General features: G+C 41.6%; 1 protein-coding gene across 1 annotated transcript in view; it reads left to right on the top strand.

The window, feature by feature from the left end:
• The first annotated feature begins 1,692 nt into the window (after positions 1 to 1,692).
• OC90 (otoconin 90) overlaps positions 1,693 to 18,385 on the top strand; it is an 84,078-nt gene continuing 67,385 nt past the window's right edge. The window contains exons 1-3 of the mRNA XM_070748650.1: positions 1,693 to 1,768; positions 7,442 to 7,522; positions 17,668 to 17,818. Of these exons, the coding sequence (XP_070604751.1) occupies positions 1,693 to 1,768; positions 7,442 to 7,522; positions 17,668 to 17,818 (308 nt within the window). The remainder of the gene's footprint in view (positions 1,769 to 7,441; positions 7,523 to 17,667; positions 17,819 to 18,385) is intronic.

Genomic DNA, 18,385 nt, shown 5'->3' with positions numbered 1-18,385 from the left:
TAATAATAAATAAATTGTTGTGATGAAAGTTTCTTTTTTCCTTTCTCCTTCCTCCTTTCTTCTTCCCTTCTCTTCCCTTCCCCCTTTTTTTGTATCTTTGAGTCATTGTTGACCCCTGGCAACTGGCTGGACAAGTCCCTGATACCTTCTTAGCAGTATTCTTGGAAATGGTTTGTCATTGCTTGCTTTCTAGTGTTAAGAAAGAGGGGACTGTCCCAAAGTCACTGAGCTGGCTTTCATGTTTAAGGTGGGACTAGAACTCACTGTGTCGCGGTTGTTGTGGTTAGCTCTGGCCCAGCTCCTGCCCCAAGGACTGTGGATGTGGGGGAGACATCCACATTCTGCAGGCCTGTTTTGCTCCCAGTGGAATCTACTGATGAAGGCTCCTCTGACCAAGAAGACATGAGTGACAGGGAGTAGGAGAGTGTGGCAGACAGCTCAGAAGGAGATCAATTATCTAGCTCCTCCTTGGATTCGGAACAAGAGTTAATGATACAGCCACGCATGTGGAGAGGCAACAACAACTGAGAGATTATTATCAAAGAAAATGAGGCCACCTGTGGTTGGGTGGGGCTGTGGTAATTAGTGAGGCTGCTATAAATAGCAGCCTGTGGGTTTGGCCATTGTGGAGGATTATCTGATCGTTGTGTTTCGTGCCTGCTTTGCTGACTTTTACCTTTGTGTGTTGATTTTCCCCCCACTTTGAAACTAAACCAGAGCAAAGTGTGTTTCACTTTGTGAAAGAAGAAGGACTGTGAATTGCCTCACAGCTGCAAGCTAAATATCACAGAACTGATAAGGGACTTGTACAAATTACCAATTTGTTTGGAGACAAGTGCTCTTTGCTATACAAAAAGAGTGCTCCGTTTATTTGCATTTTCGGTATAAAGAACATTGTTTTGAATTGTCAAACGTGTGTGTGTCTGAAATTGTATCTGTGCATTTTCGGGAGGATTCTACCAGAGAGCTCGACAGAACAGCAGTGATTGGCCCAAGGTCATTGAACTGGCTTTCATGCCTAAGGCAAGATTAGAACTCAGTCTCCTAGCAATCGGCCCAAAGCTAGTTTCATGCTTAAGAGGAACTATAACTCCTGGCCACCTGGTTTCTAGCCCAAAGTTTTAACCGCTATACCAAACTGGCATTCTTTCATTTGATTTAATCTCATCCATTTACTTTCCTTCCCAGCCACTGCTGGTTTCTTTTTTTTACTGAGAATTCATATTTGGGATCACACAATAAATGGGACAATGTCACCTGCAGGGACCCAACCAAGTTTACTTATGCGATGGCATCTCTCAATTGAAATGGCCCAATTTGCGTAGATAAAACTGGAGGAATTTCATTCCTTGAAAAAGTTGGATACTCTTGGTAGTATTTATTTTAACAGCAAGCGAAGCATGAAGTAATGACTCCCAGACTGTGCAAATAAACTCTCCATTCAGCCAACTGATGATATTTTTTAAATAGAGCTTTTAAGCCTTTAAGAATATGCACAGAAAGTTTTTTTTTTTAAAGAGATATTTTATTTCATGCAAGCAGAAAATCCTTTTAGGGTATCCAAGCCACAGATTCTTTTAAATCCAGATTCCCTCCTTATTGTAAATAGTCTTCTAGAATTTAAATTTCATTTTGATTAATTGAGATATGCTGGGCGCAGGCTAATGATTTTATTATTCAATATTTATAGCAATGGCCGTTCCTTCTCCATTGGCTTCTCCGTCTACAGAGGAAAAACCAGTTGCTTTGAAGACCCGTCCTCCTTCGAGTAAGTTGCAATTGTCATGTGTCATAGAAACATAGAAACGTAGAAGTCTGACGGCAGAAAAAGACCACATGGTCCATCTAGTCTGCCCTTATATTATTTTCTGTATTTTATCTTAGGATGGATCTATGTTTATCCCAGGCATGTTTAAATTCAGTTACTGTGGATTTACCAACCACCTCTGCTGGAAGTTTGTTCCAAGCATCTACTACTCTTTCAGTAAAATAATATTTTCTCACGTTGCTTTTGATCTTTCCCCCAACTAACTTCAGATTGTGTCCCCTTGTTCGTGTGGTTCACTTTCCTATGAAAAACACTGCCCTCCTGGACCTTATGTAACCCTTTAACATATTTAAAGGTTTCGATCATGTACCCCCTTTTCCTTCTGTCCTCCAGACTATACAGATTGAGTTCATTAAGTCTTTCCTGATACGTTTTATGCTTAAGACCTTCCACCATTCTTGTAGCCCGTCTTTGGACCCGTTCAATTTTGTCAATATCTTTTTGTAGGTGAGGTCTCCAGAACTGAACACAGTATTCCAAATGTGGTCTCACCAGCGCTCTATACAGCGGGATCATAATCTCCCTCTTCCTGATTGTTATACCTCTAGCTATGCAGCCAAGCATCCTACTTGCTTTCCCTACCACCTAACTGCAATGTTCAGTTTGTCACACCTTAACAAGGGATATTTCAGCGCTTGAGAAGGTACAAAAAAGGGCTACTCAAAGGGTCTTGGGAAACTCATTTATGATCTTGGTGCGCTAGTGAGGCCACATGTGGAATACTGTGTCCAATTCCAGTCATCACACTACAAAAGGGATGCCAAGGGTCTAGGACAGTGATGGCAAACCTATGGCATGGATGCCACAGGTGGCACATGGAGCCATATCTGCTGGCACATGAGTGGTTGCCTTAGCTCATCTCCAACGTGCATGTGTGTGCCACCTAGCTGATTTCTGGCTCACACAGAGGCTCTGGGAGGGTGTTTTTTGCTTCTAGAGAGTCTCCGGGAGGATGGGGGGGCGTTTTTACCCTCCCCCGGCTCCAGAGAAGCCTTTGGAGCCTGGGAAGGATGAAACATGAGCCTACTGGGCCCACAGAAAGTTGAGAAACAGGCCATTTTCAGCCTCCAGAGGGCCTCCGGAGTTCACTCTAGCACAAGGCCAATTGAACGGGTCCAAAGACGGGCTACAAGAATGGTGGAAGGTCTTAAGCATAAAACGTATCAGGAAAGACTTCATGAACTCAATCTGTATAGTCTGGAGGACAGAAGGAAAAAGGGGGACATGATCGAAACATTTAAATATGTTAAAGAGTTAAATAAGGTCCAGGAGGGAAGTGTTTTTAATAGGAAAGTGAACGCAAGAACAAGGGGACACAATCTGAAGTTAGTTGAGGGAAAGATCAGAAGCAACGTGAGAAAATATTATTTTACTGAAAGAGTAGTAGATCCTTGGAACAAACTTCCAGCAGACATGGTTGGTAAATCCACAGTAACTGAATTTAAACATGCCTGGGATAAACATATATCCACCCTAAGATAAAATACAGGAAATAGTATAAGGGCAGATTTGATGGATCATGAGGTCTTTTTCTGCCGTCAGTCTTCTATGTTTTCTTAAACTTACATGGGAAGAAACCTGAACATGCCAAGACATATAAATATAAATAATATAAATATAAATATAAATATAAATATAAATGTAAATGTAAATATAAATATAAATATAAATATAAATATAAATATAAATATAAATATAAATATAAATATAAATATAAATATAAATATAAATATAAATATAAATATAAATATAAATATAAATATAAATATAAATATAAATATAAATATAAATATAAATATAAATATAAATATAAATATAAATATAAATATAAATATAAATATAAATATAAATATAAATATAAATATAAATATATTTTATTTATTTATTTATTTATTTATTTATTATTTGGATTTGTATGCCGCCCCTCTCCGAAAACTCGGGGCGGCTCAAAACAAGTGAAAAGACAATCCAATACATAATCCAATTAATTAAAATATTATAAATTTAAGAAAAACCCCTATACTAACATACACACACACACACAAGCATACCATATATAAATTCAACGTGCCCAGGGGAAGATGTTTAGTTTCCCCATGCCTGACGGCAAAGGTGGGTTTTGAGGAGTTTACGGAAGGCAGGAAGAGTAGGGGCAGTTCTGATCTCCGGGGGGAGTTGGTTCCAGAGAGTCGGTGCCGCCACAGAGAAGGCTCTCCCCCTGGGGCCCGCCAACCGACATTGTTTAGTTGACGGGACCCGGAGGAGGCCCACTCTGTGGGACCTAATCGGTCGCTGGGATTCGTGCGACAGAAGGCGGTCTCGGAGATATTCTGGTCCAGTGCCATGAAGGGCTTTAAAGGTCATAACCAACACTTTGAATTGTGACCGGAAACTGATCGGCAGCCAATGCAGACTGCGGAGTGATGGTGAAACATGGGCATACCTGGGTAGGCCCATGACTGCTCTCGCAGCTGCATTCTGCACGATCTGAAGTTTCCGAACACTTTTCAAAAGTAGCCCCATGTAGAGAGCATTACAGTAGTCGAACCTCGAGGTGATGAGGGCATGAGTGACTGTGAGCAATGAGTCCCGGTCCAGATAGGGCCGCAACTGGTGCACCAGGCGGACCTGGGCAAACGCCCCCCTCGCCACAGCTGAAAGATGGTTCTCTAATGTGAGCTGTGGATCGAGGAGGATGCCCAAGTTGCGGACCCTCTCTGAGGGGGTCAGTAATTCCCCCCCCAGGGTAATGGATGGACAGATGGAATTGTCCTTGGGAGGCAAAACCCACAGCCACTCCGTCTTATCCGGGTTGAACTTGAGTCTGTTGACACCCATCCAGGCCCCAACAGCCTCCAGGCACCGGCACATCACTTCCACCGCTTCGTTGACTGGGCATGGGGTGGAGATGTAAAGCTGGGTATCATCGGCATACTGATGATACCTCACCCCATGTCCTTGGATGATCTCACCCAGCGGTTTCATGTAGATGTTAAATAGCAAGGGGGAGAGGACCGACCCCTGAGGTACTCCACAAGGGAGAGACCTCGGAGTCGACCTCTGACCCCCCACTAACACCGACTGCGACCGGCCAGAGAGGTAGGAGGAGAACCACTGAAGCACAGTGCCTCCCACCCCCAACCCCTCCAACCGGTGCAGAAGGATACCATGGTCGATGGTATCGAAAGCCGCTGAGAGATCGAGGAGCACCAGGACAGAGGATAAACCCCTGTCCCGGGCCCGCCAGAGATCATCCATCAACGCGACCAAAGCGGTTTCCGTGCTGTAACCGGGCCTGAAGCCCGACTGCTGGGGACCTAGATAATCGGCTTCTTCCAAGGACCGCTGGAGCTGGAGTGCCACCACCTTCTCGACAACCTTCCCCATGAAGGGAAGGTTGGAGACTGGACGATAGTTGTTGAGTATGGCTGGGTCCAGGGAAGGCTTCTTGAGGAGGGGGCGCACAAGCGCTTCTTTATAGAGTGATGGAAAAACTCCCCTCCCCAAGGAAGCGTTGGTAATCTCCTGGGCCCAGCTCCGTGTCACCTCCCTGCTGGCCGAGACCAACCAGGAGGGACACGGGTCCAGTAAACAGGTGGCGGAACTCACAGCTCCAATGGCCTTGTCCACTTCATCAGGTGTCACCAGATCAAACTCTTCCCAGACAGGTGGACAAGTACGTGCCCCAGTCACCTCGACTGACTCATTGTCAGTCGACTCTGTTTTACAATTGGAGTCGAGGTCAGCCCGGATCTGAGCGACTTTATCAGCGAAAAACGTGTTAAACTCCTCGGCACTACTCTGCAAGGGCTCCCCAACTCCCCCCTGGTTAAGAAGGGAGCGGGTCACCCTAAACAGAGCGGCCGGGCGGGATTCCGCTGATGCAATCAAGGCGGCATGGTACGCGCATCTTGCCGCCTTGAGCGCCACTTTGTAAGTCTTAATATGAGCTCTTACAAGTGTTCGATCAGATTCAGACCTGCTCTTATATATATCTATATATTTAAATATAAATATAAATATAAATATAAATATAAATATAAATATAAATATAAATATAAATATAAATATAAATATAAATATAAATATAAATATAAATATAAATATAAATATAAATATAAATATAAATATAAATATAAATATAAATATAAATATAAATATAAATATAAATATAAATATAAATATAAATATAAATATAAATATAAATATAAATATAAATATTTTTTTTCTGTCGGATCACCCTGGTATATTGAAGGAGCGTCACAGCTTCCTTTTTGCCTCTCGGCCCAACCCAGGGCCATTTCCAAGGCAGCTAATTTGTTCATAGCCGACAAACTATATTCTGTATGTATCACATGTTTTTTTGCTGAATTTTTAAAATTAAGGGAGATTAGGATAGCACTATTTCAGCCTTGTTCTGGCCTCATCAGCTAGCCATACCCTTACTGGGATTTGATCCTGCAGCTTCTGCCTTGTAAGGCAGAGAATTAACCTCTAAGCCACAGGATCTGATCCCTTCAGCTTTGTACCAGGGAGGGGCTATATGGTTTTTTCTGTCGGATCACCCTGGTTTATTGATAGAAAGCTGAAGGGATCAGATGTGTGTTCACCCTAGCACAAGGACAAAAGCACCAGCCTGCAGATGACAAGTGGGACCCCATCGAAACATCGCCAGGAATCTCTGAAACTTACACACTGTACCCGTGAAAATCTACGAAAACATATATGTTTTCGTAGATTTTCACGGGTACAGGTATGATGGTGTTGGTATATTCGGGTTTCTTCCCGTGTAGGATTTGGAAATTTCTGGCGACGTTTCGACGAGGTCTCACTCATCATCTACAGGCTGGTGTTTCTGTCCTTGTTCTAGGGCGAACACAGCTGTATTCACCCTAGAACAAGGACAGAAACACCAGCCTGAAGATGTCACAGGTTTTTCTTGGCTGAATTTGAAAATTAAGGGAGACTAGGATAGATTTACTTCGGCCTTATTTTGGCCTCATCAGCTAGCCATACCCTCACTGGGACTTGAACCTGCAACAGTTTGGGTGAACCGGTAGTGGTAGTAGTGGGCCCTGCACATCCACCCAAACATCATCACAGTTGCTTTGTGCATGCACAGAAGCACCCTGTGCGCATGCTCCCATGTCCAAACCGGTAGCAAAGGGAAGTAAATACCACTACTGATTTGGCTCCCTGTGCATGAAGGACACTTACTTACTTACTTACTTACTTACTTACTTACTTACTTACTTACTTACTTACTTACTTACTTACTTACTTACTTATTGGATCTGTATGCCGCCCCTCTCCGTGGACTCTATGCACATCGTGCACTAAGGACACATGTGCTAACCCATAACTTCAGATCTAGTGTGAACAGTGATGGGCCCCTAGGGCAACGGTCAGGAACGCAGTTCCAGTAGCAAAATTTGGAGCTCCACCCCAGAGCACCCAATTTGCACTGAAAGATGTTGAAACAAAATGCATAAGCCACGCCCACAGTGTGGTAGTAAAAATTTGGTAGCCCATCACTGAGTGTGAACCTCCGCTAAAGCAGTGCAATTCACAATCCACCCTTGCTAATGTGTTATCTTCTGATTCTCCTTTCAGCGACAAGAAAGGCACCTTTACCTGCCCTCGTGACATTGCCATCAAGGCCTAACAACAACAACTCATCAAAGGTGAATTCCAGTAAGTACTTTTCTTTCGAGCAACCAAACATGCCATCCATGTACAGGACTGTGGTGCAATGTTCTCACAGTCTCCCCACGCATTAAAAAACAACAACATCCTGATGCGGAAAAAAATTCCTACAAGCATCCCATCTTCTATTTTCACCTCTCAATTTCTACATTTAATATTCATTCTTTTTGTTCTAAGCTTTGCCTTCATTCTTGCCTCTTCGCCTTTTGTTACCATGTGGGACTGCTAAAACATTTCCTTTAAAAAAAATAAATAATAATTATTAAACTTTTTTTAAAAAAAGATATTTTACGATATTCTTCTTTGACAATTATCCCATATCATTTTACATCCATTTTACATCCGTTTGTCCCTCGTTTCATTTTACAATTAACTATGCATATAAATCCATCCTTGCATAGTTTTCCCTTATATTAAACAATAATATTTTCCTTTGTCGCACCCTCACATTCTGTAAATATTTAAGCATATCTTTTCAAGTGACAACACTGATGAAATGGCACTTGCCTACAATGTAAAGTAGTGAGTATACAGCTTGTAGAACAGTGTAAATGTGCTGTCCCCTCAAAATAACACAACACACAGCCATGATTGTCTAAATGTTTGGCAATGAAAATGAGTACTCCCCTAAGTGATAGTGTCCAAATGGCGTCTAAAGTGTCAATATTTTGTGTGGCCACCATTATTTTCCAGTACTGCCTTAACCCTCTTGGGCATAGAATTCACCAGGGTTTCACAAGTTGTCACTGGAGTTCTCTTCCACTCCTCCATGATGATATCAGAAGGCTGGTAGATGTTAAGAGACCTTGTACACCTCTAACTTACATTTCAGGATGTCCCACAGATGCTCAATAGAGTTTAGGCCAGGAGACAAGCCGGTCCATCACCCTTACCCTCAGCTTTTTTAGCAAGGCAGTGGTCATTTTGGAGGTGTGTTTGAGGTTGTTGTCATGTTAGAATATTGCCCTGTGTTCTAGTCAGCTTCAGTATGTCACAGACACAGTACATGTTGGCATTCATGGTTCCCTCAATGAGCTGTAGCTCGCCATGGCCAGCAGCACTCATGCAGCCCCCTTAGTAAACCGACTGGCCCAACTCGTTACAAGGGCTTTAAACCAATATCGTGTGGAGTGGGCAACCATATTCCAGAACCTCATCATCCAAGAAGCTTCTTCAGCTTGCTTAGGCTGAATTTAGTGAAATCAGCTGTATTCTCTGGACCGAAGAGGGGAGATCAAAAAAGTTGGGTATCCGATTGCTTGTATAATTGCATTCTTCAATCCGCTGACCCTATTAGCTCTTATTCCCTGGAGGCTGTCTGTTCAAAGTTGGACTTTTGAAAATGGTCCCTTTGAGTAGCGTTTTCTCCTGTCCATCTCTTGGTCACAAAGCCACTGAGTGTCACCAACAAATTTATAGTCTTGACCTGGAAGATTCTATTTCAAGCAACTAATTGACCTCAAGGCTGAGCCTTTGGCTGCCCGTTTTTCTTATTTTTGCTTTCTTTGGAATGGGCAAAATTTATCTGCAATGATTACTTAATAAAGAGAGAGTCAGGTAGTACAGCTATCCTGGCACAAAAGGCAATCATAATTTCAAAAGAGAATTATAGAATTTAGAAATAATTTTATCCTTTGGACCCGTCAGAAGTTTGTCTAATAGTTTATTTCTATCTCAATTCCAATTTTTTTCTTGTCTTTTTGGTATGGGGATTGAATTTGCCAATAAGGCTACCAAGCAATCAACTTTTCAAACCATCCGTCAAATCTGTTTCCTGTAATTTAAATCTGATATCCAATATCTGGATCTCTAAAATTGCCAACTGTTGTCAGCAAGGAATTGTGGGATTTGTAGTCTTAGCCATATAGAGAGCATTGAGTTGCCTGCTCTTGACTTTGAAAATTAAGTCAATTAGGGGCAGATGCTGCCTAAAATAATAGCAAGTTCTCTTCCAGAGGTGGGTTGCTCCTGGTTTGGGCTGGTTCTATAGAACCGGTAGTGGCAATTTCCCCTCCCCACTCGCCAAACCAGGAACTATCACCGGTTGGCCATGCCCTCGAACCGGGTCTCATGTTTTTGGCTTCTGCACATGGGCAAAAGATGCTTTTTGCTTTTGTGCATGTGCAAAAGCTATGTTTTGGCAATGTGCATACTCTTGTGTGGTGCAGCCGCATGGCACACAATGCATGTAGTGCAAGAGAAAGTGAACCAGTGGCGAGCTAAGTTAGAACCCACTCCTGTTCTCTTCCACATACCGTATTTTTCGGACTATAAAACACACCTTTTTCCTCCCTAAAAAAGGCTGAAAATTCAGGTGCATCTTATACTCTGAATGTAGCTTTTTTGAAAGCTCCCCCCCCCCCCAGTCCTAACTAGGTTCTAATGATCTTCCCAGCTCTTAACTTGCAGGTTCTTTCATTGTTACTCTTTGCAAAGAATGTTGTCCAAGCTCTAAGTCTTTACAGGTTTTTTTTTCCATTGCTCTAACTTGCTCCAAATATTTCTTTCCAGCCCTAACCAGCTGCTAACAATGTTCCCAGCTCTTACAGCTTGCAAGCTCTTTCATTGTTATTCTCTGTCAAGAATGTTTTCCAAACCCTGTCTTTGTAGTTTTTTTAATTGCTCTTCTTGCTCTGAATATTTCTTTCCAGCCCTAACCAGGTGTGAATGATGTTCCCAGCTCTTACCCGCTTGCAAGCTCTTTCATCGTTACTCTTTGCAAAGAATGTTGCCCAAGCCCTAAGTCTTTGCAGGTTTTTTTCATTGCTCTAACTTTTTCCAAATGTTTCTTTCCAGACCTAATCAGGTGCTAATGATTTTCCCAGCTCTTACTGGCTTGCAAGCTCTTTCGTTGTTACTTTCTCTGAATAAGGTTTTTTAAAGCTCTAACCAGGGGATAAAATAATGTGCTGAAGCTGACCAGACTAAGAATGCTAGCCAGATGAATACCTGGTAAGCAGATTCTTTCTCCTATTTTCATCCCCCAAAAGTAAGATGAGTCTTACACCCCGGTGCGTCTTATACTCCAAAAATAAAGTATTCTTGTTTCAAAGTAAGAATGAAGACATACATATAGGAATGAAGAGCACTGAGAAAAAGTAGCCTCATCCCAAAGGCCAACTACAAGGAATAATAATAATAATAATAATAATTTATTGGATTTGTATGCCGCTCCTCTCCGTAGACTCATGGGTTGACCACATGGAGATGGTCAGGGGATAACAGAAAACTAGAGGGAAAACTTCTGGCTTTTGAAGATGTTTCTCTGAGACGTCCAATGAAACCAAAAGACTGGTCAAATCTCAGAGATGAAAGCAAGAACTGAGCAGTCTCCTGTTGATGCTTGGACTGGGTAGCAGGTATACATTTTCTTCTCAGCGATTTCCTTGTTCATTTTGGCTTTCTTCCACCGAAGCATATAACTTGCTCATTGCTGGCACATGACTTTTTAATTTTAAACAGGCAATGAGGGATGGAGAGTTGGAAAAAGAATAAGGTCATTGTCCCTGGAAGCGGCACCGCCACACCTGAACGTCTCACCCGTGAAGTTATGAGGAAATGATATACCGTATATATTTTTTTCTGCTTGGCTTTGGTTCAAAAATGTGACAGAAAATGGAGTGGTTTTGGGAGCCCGGCATCTCTTCACTTTCAGGATAAAGATGTCTATTTCTGTCTTTTGCCCGGAGAGATTCTTCTACAGGATTGAAGAGATAATCATAACAAACATAACAAACATAACAAACATAATAATCACAAAACAACAACAACAGTGTTGGAAAGGACCTTGGAGGTCTTCTAGTCCAACCCCTTCTCAGGCAGGAAACCCTACACTACTTCAGACACATGGTTATCCAACATCTTCTTAAAAACTTCCAGTATTGGAGCATTCACAACTTCTGGAGGCAAGCTGTTCCACTGATTAAGTGTTGTAACTGTCAGGAAATGTCTCCTTAGTTCTAAGTTGCTTCTCTCCTTGATTATTTTCCACTCATTGTTTCTTGTTCTACCCTCAGGTGCTTTGGAGAATAGGTTGAGTCCTTCTTTGTCACAACCCCTGAGATACTGGAACACTGCTGTCATGTCTCCCTTGGTCCTTCTTTTCATTAAACTAGCCATATTTATATGTTGAAGAGATGTTGAAGGTCCTACGAGAAATTTCCTCCTTTGTAGGCTTCAGTTTTTTTACTGTGACCAAACCAGTAATGGGTTTTGCTTACCTTTGCTATCAGTTTAGAGATGCACGGATTGTTAGTACATGTTACTCACCTGTTTTGGGGTTGCCATGTAGTAAACTACCAATGGTAGTCTGTGGCTGTAAAGATGTAATATGTCTTTAAGAGCTTTGGCTGGTTGGGCCATAAGAGGCCATTTCCTTAAGGGGGGGAGTTTACTTTGAGATATTCTTAGCTGTGTGCGGTTTGTTATCTTTTGCTACTTTGTGTTGTATATATGTAAATAATACTTTGTTAAATACTAAGTCTGTGTCTTTTACTGGATAGCCCACATAATTAGACCACTGCTATAACTCTGCTGCGTGTATGTTGACGGTTTTGCACAAGGTTGCACAGAGACATACTAGCACAGATAATTTATTTGTTTGTTTGTTTGTTTGTTTGTTTGTTTGTTTGTTTGTTGATTGATTGATTGATTGATTGATTGATTCATTCATTCATTCATTCATTTATTTATTTATTTATTGGATTTGTATGCCGCCCCTCTCCGTGGACTCGGGGCGGCTAACAACAGTGATAAAACAACATGTGACAATCCAATAGTAAAACAATTAAAAACCCTTATTATAAAACCAAACATACAACAAAACATATCATGCATAAATTGTAAAGGCCTAAGGGGGAAAGAATCTCAATTCCCCCATACCTGACGGCAGAGGTGGGTTTTAAGAAGCTTACGAAAGGCGAGGAGGGTGGGGGCAATTCTAATCTCTGGGGGGAGTTGGTTCCAGAGGGCTGGGGCCACCATAGAGAAGGCTCTTCCCCTGGGTCTCGCCAAACGACATTGTTTAGTTGATGGGACCCGGAGAAGGCCCACTCTGTGGGACCTAACTGGTTGCTGGGATTCGTGCAGCAGAAGGCGGTCCCGGAGATATGCTACCGCTATGGATTCGGCCAAACCGGGGTGAACTGGTAGCAGCCCATCATTGGACCAAACCCAAATCCTCTCTTGAAAAGATAACAGTCTAATACAAAGCTGCAAGAGCAATCATGGGCTTCCCAAGGCATGCCAATGTAACACCAACACTCTGCAATATGTCTTGGTTGCCGATCAATTTCCAGTCACAATTCAAAGTGTTGGTTATGACCTATAAAGCCCTTCATGGCATCGGACCAAAATATCTCCAGGACCGCCTTCTGCCGCACGAATCCCAGCGACCGGTTAGGTCCCACAGAGTTGGCCTTCTCCGGGTCCCGTCGACTAAACAATGTCATTTGGCGGGACCGAGGAGAAGAGCCTTCTCTGTGGTGGCCCCGACCCTCTGGAAACAGCTCCCCACAGATATCAGAGTTGCCCCCACCCTCCATGCCTTTCGCAAGCTCCTTAAAACCCACCTCTGTCGTCAGGCATGGGGGAATTGAAATTTTTCCCTTCCCCCTAGGCTTATAGAATTTATACATGGTATGCTTGTATGTATGATTGGTTCTTTAAATTGGGGTTTTTTAGATTATTTTTAATATTAGATTTGTTTACATTGTCTTCTTTATTGTTGTTAGCCGCCCCGAGTCTTTGGAGAAGGGCGCCATACAAATCCAATAAATAAGTAAGTAAGTAAGTAAGTAAGTAAGTAAGTAAGTAAGTAAGTAAGTAAGTAAGTAAATAAATAATAAATAAATAAAATTAAAAAATAAATAAAAAAATAAAAAATAAATAAATAAAATAAAATAAAATAAAATAAACAAACAAACAAAGGATTTACACTCAATATTACACTAAACGTATTAAAACCAAGGAAATCTGTGTTTTTGCCATCGTTTCATGAGCGACTGTCCTTCCAAATGTACATCACATGCAGGGGTGAAATGTTCCCTGTTCCTCATGCCTGTCAGTCATCAGAGAGCCGGTTGTGAAGGCAGCATGAGACTCCACCCACCCACCCAGATGCCGCCATTTGGATTCTTTTACCCTCTGCACATGCACAGAATGCTTTGCGCATACTCAGAGGGTAAAAGAACCCAAATTGCTTCCTTCAAAACCGGCTCTCCGAAGACTGACAGGCATGAGCAAACCATGAGCATTTCAGCTCTGGTCACAGGTATTGTAAGAGCTACAGATAGTCCTCAATGTTGCCACAAAGAAGAAGGAGCCAACCTGTTCTGAGGGTAGGGCAAGAAGCAATGGGTGGAAACTAAACAAGGAAAGAAGCAACTTAGAACTAAGGAGAAATTTCCTGACAGGTAGAACAATTAATCAGTGGAACAACTTGCCTCCAGAAGTTGGGAATGCTCCAACACTGGAAGTTTTTAAGAAGATGTTGGATAACCGTCTGTCTGAAGTAGTATAGGGTTTCCTGCCTAAGCAGGGGGGTTGGACTAGAAGACCTCCAAGATCCCTTCCAACTCTGTTGTTATTATTATTATTATGTAGGACCATAATATTTCTGTGGCTAAACAAGTCCGCTGTTAAGTGAGTTTTGCCCCATTTTATGACCTTGCTTGCCATATCTGTTAAATGAATCAATGCAGTTGTTAAGCTGGTTGAACAGCTGGTGAGTGAATCCAGCTTCTCATTGACTTTGCTTGTCGGGTGGTAGTCACAAAAGGTGATCAACATGACCCCTGGATATGGTAAAGGTCATAAATACGAATCAGTTGCCAAGCCTCTGAATTTTAAACAAGTGACCCTTAGGATGCTGCAATGGAATGGTTGTAAGTGTGGAAATGGTCATACCTCACTTTTTTCAGTGCTGTTGTAACTTCAAACGGTCGCTAAACGAATGGTTATAAGTCGAGGAATACCTACAAAGGCAAATTGTATTTGGATTTTTAAAAAATGCAATAAACTGCTTGTATTACTGAATGTTTCAGGACATTTGCAAGTGAATGTTGTAGATATCTGTTTGCTTCAAAGGCTTCAAGTCTAAATTTTGGTTTTGCCTTCCTGCCTGTAGCTTGCATTCAAAAACATCATTTCCAATGCTCACTTTGTTTTTTTTAATAGAAAAGATTTTATTGAAAATACAGTATATACATTTAAAAAAACAGTACGTAGTCTTCAGCATCTGTTCCATACTTATCTACATTAATCTTATTTATTTATTTTATTTATTTTACACAATGACAGTTTTAGTGGGTATATATCTATATACACATCTCTATATATATCTTGTATTGTACATTGTCTGAAATCAGACGGACATCTTGCACAGACAACAATAGAGACAGAAATAAACAGATAAAGAAGCATAGAAACATATAACAACCCTCCCTTCCCGTTGTCAGCTATTTCTTATATCTCATTTGTTATTTTACGATGCTCGGAACCAACGGTTTCTTTCGGCTTTATGTAAAGCCTTTTTATTTTGTATTTATATTCTTATGCTCACTTTGATATGTTGCTCAGTTAAAATTAAAATAAGGAATAGTTTCTGCTTCTGGTTTACTCCTCAGAGCTCAGTTTACTCCCTGTTTCAATTTTTGCAACAAGTCTGAGGTAAATTCATCCAAGGAGTGACACTGTTGGTTCTGAGGGAGACCTGAGATCTTTCTAACCCCTTCCCTTGACAGCTCGTCAAGTATTGTATGTGATTCTTTGTCTTGAATCTAGTTTCCTTCTCCTGCTGTAATTAGATGCCATTTTTTATTAATTTCATGGCCGCTTCTGACAAGTCAGGCATACGTCGTCAGCCGTTCATTACTTGGGGGACACATCCCCACCTCTGCCTGATCAGGTAACCCGTTCAAAGTCATGAAGAATGCTAAGCAGGATTCCCAAGGGAATCCAATCTCCCAGCTCAAGAGGAAAAAAAAGTTGACTTTTGTTCTGTCGGGCTCTCTGGTAGAATCCTCCCAAAAATTCACAGGTACAAATTTCAGACACACACACGTTTGAAAATTCAAAACAATGTTCTTTATAATGAAAATTCACTTAAACCAAGCCCTCTTTTGGTATAGCAAAGAGCACTCGTCTCCAAACAAACTGGTAATTTGTACAAGTCCCTTATCAGTTCTATGATACTTATGATATACTTATCTTGCAGCTGTGAGGCAATTTACAGTTCTTCTTCTTTCACAAAGTGAAACACACTTTGCTCTGGTTTAGTTTCAAAGCGGGGAAAAATCAGCACACAAAAGGTCGAAGTCAGTAAAGCTGTCACGAAACACAATGATCAGATAATCCTCCACAATGGCCAAACCCACAGGCTGCTATTTATTCACTAATTACCACAGCCCCACCCAACCACAGGTGGCCTCATTTTCTTTGATAATAATCTCTCAGTTGTTGTTGCCTATGCATCGCTCTCCACATGCGTGGCTGTATCATTAACTCTTGTTCTGAATCCAAGGAGGAGCTAGATAATTGATCTCCTTCTGAGCTGTCTGCCCCACTCTCCTCCTCCCTGTCACTCATGTCTTCTTGGTCAGAGGAGCCTTCATCAGCAGATTCCATCGGGAGGGGGGGGAAACAGGCCTGCAGCATGTGGATGTCTCCCCCACATCCACAGTCCTTGGGGTAGGAGCAGGGCCAGAGCTAACCACAACAACTTTCGATAAAGTTCAACTTCCGAGAGCAGAGAGGGAGAAGATTGGAGGTTGGAGTAAAGTCCTGGTTCCTTCTAAGTTTAAGGAAACATTATTTGGGTTATTGAAGGTCTCAATCATCAAGAAACTATTATGTTTGAGAAAGACTGGTTAGCTTAGAAATCTGATGAGAATTAGGGCTGTCAACTGTTGTACATTAATTTGAGTGTTCCAAAGGTGCTTCTGCAAAAGATTAGATTAGATTTATTGGATTTATTTGCCGCCCCTTTCCGTAGACTCGGGGCGGCTCACAACAATGGTAAACAAAACATAGTAACAAATCTAATATTTAGCAATCTAAATTACAGTTTTAAGTTAAATAATCCAAAAGAACCCCAATATATAAAAAACAAGCACACAGTCGAATCATACACAGAACTACATGGGCAAGGGGGAGATGTTTCAATTCCCCCATGCCTGACGACAGAGGTGGGTTTTAAGGAGTTTCCGAAAGGCAAGGAGGGTGGGGGCAATCCTAATCTCTGGGGGGAGCTGGTTCCAGAGGGTCAGAGCCACCATAGAAAAGGCTCTTCCCCTGGGTCCTGCCAGACGACATTTCTTAGTCAACGGGACCCGGAGAAGGCCAACTCTGTGGGACCTAACCGGTCGCTGAGATTCGTGCGGCAGAAGGCGGTCCCGGAGATATTCTGGCCCGATGCCATGAAGGGCTTTATAGGTCATAACCAACACTTTGAATTGTGACCGGAAACTGATCGGCAACCAATGCAACTGGATTTTCCTTGAAGATGTTTTGCTTCTCATCGAAGATGCTTCCTCAGTTCTGACTGAAGGGTGGAGAATGGAATATATATTCCTTGCAGTCTTCTGGTCATTAGTCTTATTTCTGAGAGTCGTTGAGCCCACTTGAGGGGTTTATCTGTGCCCTCAGATAATAGAAATGGCAACTGGGAATCTTCATGGTTGTTATTTTGGGAGGAAACCCCAGGCTTTTAAAGGGGACTTATTACTTAAACTTAAGAGGAAAGGGTGTTGAACTAAATATACATTATGAGGAAAGTCCTTCTAAAGAACAACCGCTGCCATAAATGACTATTTTTAAAATATTTAAAATTGTTTGGAATGAATGAAGAAATCATATTTCTTTACTGAGATCTCACAGAGACCATGATGGAGTAATTTCACAACTTAGCCTCAGAAATCTTCACTTAGATGTTACATAAAATGTTGAGCTCTCGGAATGAAAAGTGGTGTCGGCCATTTAAAACAAAACCCCAGAACGTTGATTTAGTCTGTGCGAAAACTCATTCTTTCTTTAAATAAAAGTACTCAGATGTGCCAACAAATCTCTTATTCCATAGTAGTAAAAACGTCAATCCCAAGGATTACTTTGGGAGTTACATCCTTTTTTTTCTCTAGAATGCACACAGGTCATCAAAAAAGGCAATTTTGTGACTGTGCCACCCCTCACGGTTCAAAAGCTGAATCCTTGCGTGATGGAGTTGTGCAAGTTTTATCAACGGTGCTTCTGTACCAGAGACCGGAGTTACTCAAGGGATCATGCTATGAGGTAAATTTTAATGTTGTCTCATTGTCTATGTTCTTAGTCAGTATTCTAGATCTTACAAGTTGTGCAGATATATTTATTTATTTTGTCCAATATACAATGAGGGTTTTAGTGGGTATATATCTATATACACATAGTAAAATACATGATGAAGGTTATAGAGGAGATACTCATAGTAAAATATATCTAAGAAAGAATAAAAGAGAAGATATAGGAATAGAACATATCAATGAAAGAATAGAAGAAGAGATATAGGAATAGAAGAAAGGTATATGAGATATAGGGGAGCAATAGGACAGGGGACGGAAGGCACTCTAGTGCACTTGTACTCGCCCCTTACTGACCTCTTAGGAATCTGGATAGGACAACCGTAGATAATCTAAGGGTAAAGTGTTGGGGGTTTGGGGATGACACTATGGAGTCCGGTAATGAGTTCCATGCTTTGACAACTCGGTTACTCAGTTAAGTTTAAATCTGTTGTGTGCTCTTGTGTTGTTGTGGTTGAAGCTGAAGTAGTCACCGACAGGCAGGACGTTGCAGCATATGATCTTGTGGGCAATACTTAGATCT

The sequence above is a fragment of the Erythrolamprus reginae genome, chromosome 3, assembly GCF_031021105.1.
Source record: "Erythrolamprus reginae isolate rEryReg1 chromosome 3, rEryReg1.hap1, whole genome shotgun sequence".
In the NCBI taxonomy this organism is placed as follows: Eukaryota; Metazoa; Chordata; class Lepidosauria; order Squamata; family Dipsadidae; genus Erythrolamprus; species Erythrolamprus reginae.
Note: the sequence above shows the minus strand (reverse complement) of the source record. Positions and strands in the feature narration are given on the sequence as shown.